Source organism: Cyanistes caeruleus, unplaced genomic scaffold, assembly GCF_971803275.1.
Source record: "Cyanistes caeruleus unplaced genomic scaffold, bCyaCae1.hap1.1 HAP1_SCAFFOLD_229, whole genome shotgun sequence".
NCBI classification, from domain to species: Eukaryota; Metazoa; Chordata; class Aves; order Passeriformes; family Paridae; genus Cyanistes; species Cyanistes caeruleus.
Window position 1 is genome coordinate 93,118 of NW_028256012.1, and position 11,883 is coordinate 105,000.

Consider the following 11,883-nt stretch of genomic DNA (forward strand, 5'->3'; position numbering starts at 1 on the left):
CAATCTAGAAGGGAGCACAGATCAGAACCATTCCATGCTGTGCTGGAATCCCATTCTGTTTTAGGGGACTGGACACTGCAAGGTGAATGGGTAAGGCTGTGGGAGCCAGATGTCAATGGACATGGCCAAAGCTGCAGAGTGGCCTGGGGAGCTCTGGGCTGGCTCTGGTCACTCTCCACCCTCTTTGCAGGCCCTGTGCAACATCCCTGGAGGGGCAGTGGGACCAGCCCAGGGCCCCTGAGGCCTCTGTCCCTCCCATAGAGGAAACCCTCCCTTAAGCCCTGGGGAAAACCATCCCCAACACCTCCCAGGGAGAAGGGAGCACTGTCCCGGGAAAGGGGACTGAGGCTGCAGGCTCACCTGCTCGCCCTGCTCGCCACGGAGCAGCCTGGGCAGCCCTGTCAGGCAGGGCCACTGCCAGGAGGAGCAGGAGGAGGGGGCGCAGAGCAAAGGCCATGGTGCCTTGCCCACTGCCAGTCCTGCAGCTCTTGCTGCCACCACTGTCCTGACACCGCTGTCCCAATGTCAGCACCGCTGCTGCCGCCGCCGCTGCTGCCACAACAGTCGTGGTCAAGGACTGACTGCTCGGTCCTTGTGGTGCTGTGCAACCACGGGGCTCTGGGACATCTGTGACCTCAGAGCCTGCTGTCACCTCAGCTACTGTCACCCCACAGGCTGCTGTGACCTCATGGCCAGGGTGGGATTGTGTGGGGAGTGGGATCTGCCTCCTTCACTAGGGAGCTCATCCTGCCCAGCAGCTCTGTCCAAGGGCTATGACAGGGTCCCAGCCCAGCTGATCTCACAGGCTGGGGGATGAAGGGATGGAGAGCAGCCCTGCTGAAAAGGACTTGTGGCTGCTGCAAGGTGAGAGGCTGGACATGAGCCAGCCATGTGCCCCCAAATGAGGGTGCCCAGCAGCTTGAAGGAGGTGATTCCACCACCCCTCTGCTCTGCTGCGAGCTCACCTGGAGTACTGCATCCACCTCTGGGTGCCCAGCATAGAAAGGACATGGTCCTGTTGGAGCTGGTCCAGAGGAGGGACAAAATGCTCTGAGGGCTGGAGCCCCTCTGCTTTGGAGACAGGCTGGGATAGCGGGGGGTGTTCAGCCTGGAAGGGAGAAGGCTCCACAGAGACCTGATTGCTCCCTTTCAGTACTTTAAGGGGGCTTGTAGAAAAGATGGGACAGAATTTTTAGTAGGGCCCATTGTGACAAGACTGAGGGGGAATGTTTTCAATCTAAAAGATGGTAGATTTGGACTAGACGTAAGAAAGACGTTTTTTACACTGTGGGTTTTGAAACCCTGGCACAGGTTGCCCAGAGAGGTGGGTATCCATCCCTGCTGACATTCAAGCTCATGCTCTGAGCAACCTGATCTAAAGGTGTCCCTGCTCTCTGCACTAGATGGCCTTTAAATGTCCAAGCCAAGCCATTCTATGTTCCTGTGCACCAGCAAAGCAGTGCTGGAATAATGCTGGGGTGATGATGCTGGCACCTGTGTTTTGGTAGTTGTGCCATTTAGCTGTTGGCCAAGAGAGGATTGATGGGCTGCACAGTGAAGTCTGCAAAGAACAGTGTGCTCAAGGAGAAACAGGAGAGGAACATGGCTTCCAGCTCAGATAAATGCCAGCATTTTGCTGCCCATTCCTTGTTAAGAAATAAAGGAATGTTCTGAAGATCCCTTCAATGTGGGTGCACTATTGGCTCTATCAGTACTTGTGTTCTGTAAAACAGGTGAGTTGTTACAACTTCTTGCCCCATTTATCACTGGATAAAACCCAAATACTGCATTGCTCCATGTCTACTTTCTTCCAAGTAAAGGCAGATTTTGTTCATTCTTGAGTGGGACATATTCATCTGTTGACAAGCAAATTCTTCTTGCCATTCACACCATGTTGATTTGCTCTAATCGGATTGTAATTAGGATCTACCACTCATTGTAATTAAGACTGATGGATTGTGAGGCAAAGTGTTGCATAATTTGCCCTGGAGAAAGTTTTTCTCTAATTCAATGATACATGAAGACAGGTGTAGCCTACCATACTTGTGGCATTAGTCTCCCGCTCTGTCCTTTCCTCTCACCCAAGGGGAGGATGGAGATCTGCAGGTCTCACCTGTGCACAGAAAGAGTTCATATCTCACCCAGACCTGCAGATGCTCATGATGGTTTCTGCCGGGCAGTGGCCGAAGCAGTCACGGTGATGGATTTCAGGCAGCGCTGGGGCTGTGCCAAGATCTCAGGGGGCCCGGCCAGAGCAGTCGTGGCTGTTCTGCCCACATGGCTGGTCCCAGGCCCCTGCTCCCTTCAATCCCAGCTGCGGGCCGATGGCTTCCCCTCCCTGTGCCCGGCAGCCGCTGGGGCCGTGCGGGCCGTGGTGAAGGGGCCTGGCCCAGCCCAGAGCCGCTCCCGGGGCCTGGCGGAGCCCGGCTCGGTGCAGGCCAGGCTGGAGCAGGGCCGGCCTGACCAGCACCCAGTTAACTCTTCACAGCTGGAAACAACAGAGAGCTTTCCTGGGCTTGCCTGTCTTTAAAATGTGGATTTCACACAGGAGGATACAGCTTCTAAATGGTTTAATAAGGTGTCAATTCTCAGAGCCAGCCAGCTATTGGTTTTGCTAAGCACTGAGGAAGATCTTAGCAGCCCCTTCCTAGAAAAATCATTTGCATGGGTGACTTCTTCCCTCCTCACCAAGTATCAACTAATACAAAACCAGCACAGACACTCAGGGTGTAATAGGAAGCAATTTTGAAGCAATTGTTTTAAAGCAAAAGCAGTTATTAAACAGAGATTGATGTCACTCCCCCAGACCACTGGAGAGGGACAGTGACCCTGTCACCTCCCCCTGGCCAGCCCATTCCAATTCCCAATCAGCCTTTCTGGAAAGAACTCCTTCCTATTGTCCAGCCTAAACCTGCCCTGGTGCAGCTCAAGGCTGTGTCTCCTTGTCCTGACCTCCAGCAGATCCCCACTCGCAGCCAGCTTGGTGTCATCTGCAATTTGTGAGTTTTGAGGGGCCTGGGAGAAGTCTCTGTCTCCCACCGATTTGGGGGGACTGGTGCAGGCTCCACCCCCCTCTGATTTTGAGGGACAACCTGGAGGAAAGGCACCAAAATCTTGACAAAGGCTGAAGGGAATGCTCTGATTACCCCTTTTGCCCAGAGGTTCCCTTAGCTGAAGTTGCTAACCAGGACAAAACTTCCAGGCCCGCAGTGGGTTTTGGGTTGTTTTATTTCCTGGGCCCTCAGTCCTGCGTGGGACACGGGAACTGGGTGCTGCAGAGGCTGCGCCAAGGCATCAGAAATGCCCGCCCAACACCCAAGGGTGGTAGAAGATCTGCTCTAGCACTGGCCAGTCCATGGGGTGCTTGGACAAACAGCAGCGGATCAGATGTTGGCACTCTGGGGAGAGAAGGCAGAAAGCGGCGCTCACTTGCAGAAGGCTCCTGCCCAGCTGCTCCCGGCGCCTGCAGAAGCCGGGCCACGCTGCGTGTGCTGGGAGCTGCCCTTGGCGGGAGAGCGGCACGGCAGGACAAGCGTCCCCTCCTTCAGCCAAGCGTGCCACACCCAGCCTGCCACGGGCCACCTGCTGCAGCCGGCCCTTGAGGGCACATGGACGTCCCACGCAGCTGCGGGAGTGCCGGGCTGGGCTGCGCGGTGCCACCTGCCAAAGCCTGCCTGCTTCAGGCCGCGTACCAACCTGGAGAGACCTCCTGCGGGAAGAAGAGCTGCCCCAACACGGTGTCACGCTCGTTCTCGAAGGGCAGGAACCCGCACACCATCTCCAACAGCCGGCTGAATGCCGCACCCCGCGGCCCAGGAGGGAATGGGGCTGTGCAGTGCCTGGCACTGGGAGCAGGGCCCGCGCTCTGGGCTCACTGGCAAACTGTGTGAAGGCCCGCTCCTGGAGGAAGGTGCCGCAACCGAAGTCGATCAGCTTCAGGTCGCCAGTCTCCAGGTTGACGAGGAGGTTCTCTGGCTTGATGTCCCGGTGCAGGACACCGCAGGCGGTGCAGTGCCACACGGCCTCCAGCACCTGCCAGAAAAGCCAGTGCGCCACCTCCTCCCTCAGGAACTCTTGCTCCAGCAGGATGTGCAAGAGATCCCGAGATTGCTCCAGATGCTCCATCACCAGGATGAAGCTGTCAGGCAGCTGGAACCAGTCGAGGAGCTGGATGATTCTGCGGCAGCCAGAGCCCACCTTCAGCATCAGCACGATCTCCAGTGGAACACAGGTGCCATCGGGCTGTGAGGAGGAGACAATGCCTCCATCACAGGGCCTGATGATCCCAGGAACCCCCCGAGTGCCCACCAGTGCAGCGGCCACAGCCAGCGCCGCCACCTTGCTCTGACCTGCTTCTAGGCTGTGCTCAGAAGCCCTGGCCTGGCCTGGGAATGCCCCTCCAGAGCCCCTTGGGAGCCTCAGTCAGCTCCTCAGGTCTCACCTGCTGGTACGGAAGACTTGTTGGTAGTTGGTGGCTGTATGGGAGCAGCTTCCTGGAGATGGAGGAAACTCCCTGGTCCCTTGGGAATTGTCTCCTCCACCAGGCACGGGCTGTTGCCAGCTGGCACATCCAGCACCGTCACCTGGGAGCTGTGGTCCGGCAGCTGCTGGCTCCAGGACACTTGCTGCTCCTCCACCTGCTCCTGAGATGGCTCCCCTGGATCAGGCTAGGCTTCCACTTGGACCTGTGGGCTTTCCCTGGCCATGTCAGTGCTCAGGGATGCGCCCGTATTGTCGAAGACCAAGGGTCCGAGGGAGCTGGGAGACCTGTCCCTGGGCTCTGCACCTTCTGCAGGCTGACAGGTCTGGCTGAGCCTCTCCGAGCGATGGAGGCTGTCAGAGATAGCGGAGGCTCCTGGCACCATGGACGTTCTCTGACAGCCTGAGCTTCTTGCACGGATGGCGGGTCTTCTCTGCTGTGCCATCCTTGCAAGGCTTGAGGCTCTCCCACCGATGGCCAATCTTGCTGGGAGCAGCCTCCTGAAGGGATGGCGGCTTCTGGAGAAGCTGGGAGAGCCACAGCAGGGCAGGTGGCCTCACCTCATCAGCTTCTCCAGTTCTTTCCACAACGCCTGCCACATCCCAAAGAAGAGCGGCACAGATGTCCCATTGCGTGCCCAGTGCCGGATCATCACTTCCTGCAGCTCTTGGGCCACTGCCATGCAGGGACCGCAGCTGCAGGAGCTCTCCAGAGGGCTTGCGGGAGCACCTGGCCGCCGGCGAGGGGTGGCCCGAGGCCTGGAGAACCTGGGAGCCTCAGGGGCTGCTCCGTTCCTCCATGGGCCTCTGGGCCTAACCCTGGGGCACTTCCTCGTCTGCCGCCTCCGTGGTTGCCAGTGGCCACCGGCCCAGCAGACAGCCACAGTGGCCAGCAGCAGGACAAGGGCAGCCATCAGGACGCCACCGTCACCCATGGCTACGGCACGTCCCATGGTGACTGCACTGGCAGCTGCGGGGGCTGGCCTGGTTTATATAGGGCTGGCGCGGTGATGTCACAGTGCTGTGGCCAGGACAGCTGTGTGACATCACAGCCCTGCATCACACCAGAGCACTCAGCCCCTTTGTGACATCACGGCCCCACCCAATTCAGGGATCACAGCCCTGGCTCATCCCTGAACATGAACATGGCCTGGAAAAGCCTGGAAATCAGAACCGGACCTCAGCCCCTTGCAATGAATCCTTCCCTGGAGCAAGCGGCAGCACATCAGGAAGAGTGCTGCTGCCACCAGTGTCAAGCCCCGGCTCCGAGGACTCTGCAGTGGCACCAACTTCAAACAACCACTACCCTGTGCCAGAGAAGATCCCCCAGAGACAAAGGGAGGGGAAGTTCCTCTGTCTCTGGGGAGCTCTCCTGAAATGGTGGTGAGGACTGCAAGAGTTTTCTCTTAGCAGCTCACCAACTTCCGCAGAGTCTCCATTCTAAATAAATCTGGATATTCCAAAGAGCGCTCATGCTTGTCCCACTGCTCTGGTTTTGACTGCCATGGGGTTCCTCTCTTCCCAAGAGCTGGCACGTGCTGGGTTTGGATTCAAGATGGGAATGCTGTGATTCAGTGAGGGGTGGTTTGGTTTCTGCTGAGCAGGGCTTGCCCTCTTCAAGGACTTTGCAGTGTGCCTTGGTACAATGCGTGTTTTCCTCTGGGAAGGGCGGGGTGAGTGTTGAAGACAGAGGCAATAAATGCATTAGAAAACCTGCACTGTGTCTGTGTCCATGTTTGTCAGGGGACCATCCACATCCTGGAAGGGGATGATGTAATTTCTAATTTATTTTTTTTTTATTAATGGATTTAACAAGTCAATTTTTATTGTGCCTCACATTTTTGGCCACCTTCATCTCCAGCTGAGCTTTCCGTGCACCAGATTTCTTGCTGCAGTGGCCAGAAGCATCTCTGTACTCTTCTCCTGACCTTCATTCCTTGTCCTCTACCCATCCCATCCCGCCCCAGGGAGCAGGGACCTTCCTGGGGCAGATCCAGGAAGATATCCAGGACCATCCCTGCCTGGGACGGGTGCCAAGGAGATCCAGGAGGGTTCAGTGTCCAGCTCTAAGTCCTGGGACACCCTGTGCCGTGCTCCTAACAGCCCCGATTTTCAGGAAGGAGCCACAGCAGTCACCTGACCATCCATGGATTTTTCTTCCAGGAATTCACTGTGGAGCTTGTTTCTGTTTTCCTGCTCTTTCTGAGCTCCTGTCAACATGGCATGGAGCTGGAAGAGGTGGAGAGGAGAAACGTCGGTAATGGGAAGACAGAGGGAAATTGCTGGGAAAAGGGAGACACACACCCCTAACGGTGGCTGCGGAAAGCTCCACACGCTCCAGCCTGCCCCAAAACCAGGGAAGCCCTGGCTAAAATCCAGGAGAAACACTGCTGAGGATCCAAGGAATCCGAGCCATGATCTGTGTGGAGAGTGTCCCTGACAGGAGGAACGTGAATGGAACCGAGCGAGGCTGGGGCAGGAGGGTCAGAGCGAGCAGAGAAGGGGGGCCCATCAACATCCTAATTTACTGCTCCAGAGAAAGAAAAATTCCCAGCTTTAATTCCAAGGAGGATAATTTAATATCTCCTTGGCATCTGCAGATCTATGACCTGAATCCAGTCATGAGTTTCCTTCAGGTCTCCACCCTCGGGACCAGTTAAACAGATAGTGGGGTTAAACTCTTTCCCACTTGTTAAATCTGGATCCTCCCATTCCATGAGGGACTTTTAATTGTGTCCCTCAGAGAATCCTTCTGGAGCAGAAGTGCTGGTGTGAAATGAACGGGGACAGGGAGTGTTGGGTGAAGAACAGACTAATGTGATATGGGAATGTGCCTTGCTGGGGATCCAAGCCAGCCGAATTTCACCCAGAAAAAAAAGAGGCATTAAGTTCAAGCCTTGGGAAGCATTTGTTTAAGTTACGGCAAATGAAAGGGATTATGGCAGTTAATATGTTAATCGACTCACCCCTTATAAGATTATGTTTCTAGAATGTTCCCGGTTCTCTCCCCTGATTGGTTGTTATTTGTTGCAGTATTTTGCATATTTCTAACCCCAGTTTGTGGTTGGACCCATGCCCTCAGGCTCTGCCCTCAGACCTACCCTGTATATTTCTGTGTCTGCCCGTAGTCCTGGTCTTTGCAGTTTGTCCCTATACTGCGCACGGTTTATAGGCGTTGTACTTATTTTATTTCTCATAAAAAGTGTTAATTTTAGGCAGACACAAACTCCATCATACCCTTTCATTTTATTTGCACCTCAATTCCCTGAAGTCAGAGAAACCTAAAGTATTAAAGGTACTGGTTTTCAATGGGATAGGATCCATTTAATTCCCAGAAAGAGGCACAGAATTAGATTTGAATCCAAGTTCGGATTCAGCATGGGAATGTAGTGGACAGCACACCGATGGTTTCCATGTTGCTGAGCAGGGCTTGTCCTGTCCATGGACTTTGCAATCCCCGACTGGACAATCCATGTCCCATGCTCAGCCAGCAAGGAGGTGACATCATCACCGTTCCCCTCCTCATCCCCGTGTCCTATTTAGACAAGAATCTTCCTTCTCCTCTGCTCCAGAGGGTGCTCGAGTGCCCAGAGGGAGCCCTTTCCTCGCTCCCGTGGAACTGGTGAGGGCTGGAGTGATGCAGGGCCGTGATGTCACAAAGGGGTTAAGCTCTGGTGTGCTGCAGGGCCGTGATGTCACACAGCTGTCCTGGCCACAGCACTGTGACATCACCACGCCAGCCCTATATAAACCGGGCCAGCCCCCGCAGCTGCCAGTGCAGTCGCCATGGGACGTGCCGTAGCCATGGGTGACGGTAGCGTCCTGATGCCTGCCCTTGTCCTGCTGCTGGCCGCTGTGGCTGTCTGCTGGGCCGGTGGCCACTGGAAACCATGGAGGCGGCAGACGAGGAAGCGCCCCAGGGTTAGGCCCAGAGGCCCATGGAGGAACCGAGCAGTCCCTGCAGCTCCCAGGTTCTCCAGGCCTCGGGTGACCCCTCACTGGCAGCCAGGTGCTCCTGCAAGCTCTCTGGAGAGCTCCTGCAGCTGCAGTCCCTGCGTGGCAGTGGCCCAAGAGCTGCAGGAAGTGATGATCCGGCACTGGGCACACAATGGGACATATGTGCCACTCTTCTTTGGGATGTGGCTGGCGTTGTGGAAAGAACTGGAGAAGCGGATGAGGTGAGGCCACCTGCCCTGCTGTGGCTCGCCCAGCTTCTCCAGAAGCCACCATCCCTTCAGGAGGATGCTCCCAGCAAGATTGGCCATCCTTGGGAGAGCCTCAAGCCTTGCAAGGATGGCACAGCAGAGAAGACCCGCCATCCGTGCAAGAAGCTCAGGCGGTCAGAGAACGTCCATGGTGCCAGGAGCCTCCACTATCTCTGACAGCCTCCATCCATAAGAGAGGCCGTATGGCACTGCACGGCTTGTGGCGTCCTGCACAGGGACATCAAGCCAGAGAACCTCCTCGTCAACCCAGACACTGGGGACCTGAAGCTGATGGACTTCAGTTGCGGCACCTTCCTCCAGGAGTGGGCCTTTGCACAGTTTGCCGGTGAGCCCAGAGCGCGGGCCCTGCTCCCAGTGCCAGGCACTGCACGGCCCCATTCCCTCCTGGGCCGCGGGGTGCGGCATTCAGCCGGCTGCCGGCTGCCCTGGGGCACGGGGCAGGTGCTGTGCCCCAGGAGCCGGCTGCCGGCCCTGCCGACAGCAAGGGGCTGCAAAAGCCGGGCCCCGGCTCTTCGGCTTGGCAGGCCCACACGGCCTTGGGCTGCTCCGCTGGCGTTCTCAGCCTTGCAGAATGGATTCTTGGCTTTGGCCCATTGTCAGGGGGAGGCGGGCAGGCCTTGGGGGGAAGTTGTGGCCACGGCTGCAGCCCCTGCCTCTGGCAGGAGGCTGGCACCAGGCTCTGGAAGGCAGCAGCCTGCGCCTGAGCAGCGCCGCCCGTCTCCCCTAGGAACACGCACGTACTGCCCGCCCGAGTGGATCGGCCTGCGCTGCTACCACGGCGATGGGGCGACCATCTGGTCCCTGGGCGTGCTGCTGTTGGAGATGGTGTGTGGGTTCCTGCCCTTCGAGAACGAGCGTGACATCGTGTTGGGGCAGCTCTTCTTCCCGCAGGAGGTCTCTCCAGGTTGGTACACGGCCTGAAGCAGGCAGGCTTTGGCAGGTGGCACCGCGCAGCCCAGCCCGGCCCTCCCGCAGCTGCGCGGGACGTCCATGTGCCCTCAAGGGCCGGCTGCAGCAGGTGGCCCGTGGCAGGCTGGGTGTGGCACGCTTGGCTGAAGGAGGGGACGCTTGTCCTGCCGTGCCGCTCTCCCGCCAAGGGCAGCTCCCAGCACACGCAGCGTGGCCCGGCTTCTGCAGGCGCCGGGAGCAGCTGGGCAGGAGCCTTCTGCAAGTGAGCGCCGCTTTCTGCCTTCTCTCCCCAGAGTGCCAACATCTGATCCGCTGCTGTTTGTCCAAGCACCCCATGGACCGGCCGGTGCTGGAGCAGATCTTCTACCACCCTTGGGTGCTGGGTGGGCATTTCTGATGCCTTGGCACAGCCTCTGCAGCACCCAGTTCCCGTGTCCCACGCAGGACTGAGGGCCCAGGAAATAAAACAACCCAAAACCCACTGCGGGCCTGGAACTTTTGTCCTGGTTAGCAACTTCAGCTAAGGGAACCTCTTAGCAAAAGGGGTAATCAGAGCGTTCTCTTCAGCCATTGTCAAGATTTTGGTGCCTTTCCTCCAGGTTGTCCCTCAAAATCAGAGGGGGGTGGAGCCTGCACCAGTCCCCCCAAATCGGTGGGAGACAGAGACTTCTCCCCGGCCCCTCAAAACTGGAGGAGGATGGAGACTATCCCCAGGCCCCCCAAACTGAAGGGAGATAAATACCTGGCAACCCAAAATAAGAGATGGATGTAGCCCAGAGCATCCCCCAAGTCAGAGGGGGAAGAGGAGACTGCCAGCCCCCCCAAAGAGGAGGGGAATTGTGCCTGTGCCAGCCCCACAAATTGCAAGGGGACAGAGAACACCCCTGGCCTGGCAGAGGGCAAAGAGCGGCCGGGGGCTGCCAGGATGGTGACAACACTGGCACCCCCCAAATCAGAGAGGGACTAAGAGCCCGCACAGGCTTCCCAGAAGGAGAAAGGGGGCAGCAAATATCCCCTGTCCCCCTAAGTTGGAGGGGCACAGACACAAAAGGCCCCACAAAAAGAGCATGAGGAACCAAGAGCACTGCTGGCCCCACAAGGGTAAGGAGGATGGAGAAACTCCCCATCTGTCTTTGTTTTGGAGGACAGGTGTCTGCTAGGGAGGGCAGGGGCCTCCCCTGGAATGAAAACTTAGACCCCCTCCCTCTATATTATTACAATTCTGAAATCAAGGGGCTTTCAGGCAGAGATCTGAGGACAGGAATAACAGTTCTTTATTAGAATTTATAACCAGGCAAACAAACAACAATAACTACAGCATTAACAAGAAAACAGAACCAGGGGCTCCGTGACAGCTTTCTCGGCTGAGATGGGATGGAGGAGAGGCTTTGTTTCACAAACCCCCTTGGGCGGGCAGTCCCGGTGCTCCTGCAGGGCTCTGAGGAACACTCAGCTGGAACAGCAGGGATGAGCTGAGATCCTGGGCCGGTGGCTGAGGTGGATCAGCAGCTCCGCGGCGGTGCCTGGCACTGCCACACGTCCCGGCAGGACAGGGGGTGTGAGGCCACCAACAAAGAGGGGAGAAGGAGAAGCAGCAGCAGCTCCATCTGGGTGATGACAAAATTCCCTTCTCTCTACTGCAGCAGCTCCACGCCCAAAGTGTCCTGCTCCGAAACTGAAGAAAGCTCGCCAAACTGTCCCCACCCTCCTTTTTCCTGCCCCCTTCTCCCCCTGGGCCCGGCCAAATTCTTTGTCTTTTGCCAAGCACCCACCAAGTACACACGGTTAGGTTGTCCCCACAACTAATGGGTAAAAATTTCACAGGCAAGCCAGAACTAAAAAAAAGGACACCTAACCCCCAACAGGGTGTCTTAATCCCTCTTAGAGCAAACATTATCAATTAAATGCAACTTCATGTTTAATTGCAGAAGTAGAAAAAAAAGTTCCAGAATTCTAAAACTCCCTTGAAAAATATGTTATTAATATGGAAAAAGGGAAGAAACATTTGGGGATTTCTTCCTACTAAAAATAATCCTAAATGTTTCAAAAAATTTCTAATTTTTAAAAATAAAAATTAAAGATAACAAGGTGGGTTCCCCAAGCCTGACTGCTGCCTGCCCAGCCAAGGCTGTGGCCAGCCAAGCAGCTGTGCCAGTGCTGCTGGTACCAGCCAGACCCCAGAGCAGAAGCCCAAAGGTGTTGCTCAAGCTCTGCCTTGGCAGGAGGGTCCTGCCTTCAGTCCTGTCCAGACACCAGGGCCAGCACTTTC

At 56.6% G+C, this 11,883-nt stretch overlaps 1 protein-coding gene across 1 annotated transcript; it reads right to left on the reverse strand.

Annotated features, from left to right (window-relative positions):
- Positions 1-1,103: 1,103 nt before the first annotated feature.
- On the reverse strand, positions 1,104-4,570 carry LOC147645563 (serine/threonine-protein kinase pim-1-like). The gene is made up of 3 exons (XM_086874466.1): positions 4,442-4,570; positions 3,876-4,242; positions 1,104-1,108 (listed from the first exon to the last, which is right to left on the reverse strand). Exons 1-3 carry the CDS (start codon positions 4,568-4,570, stop codon positions 1,104-1,106), a joined length of 501 nt encoding a protein of 166 aa, XP_086730592.1.
- Between the last annotated feature and the right edge of the window lie 7,313 nt (positions 4,571-11,883).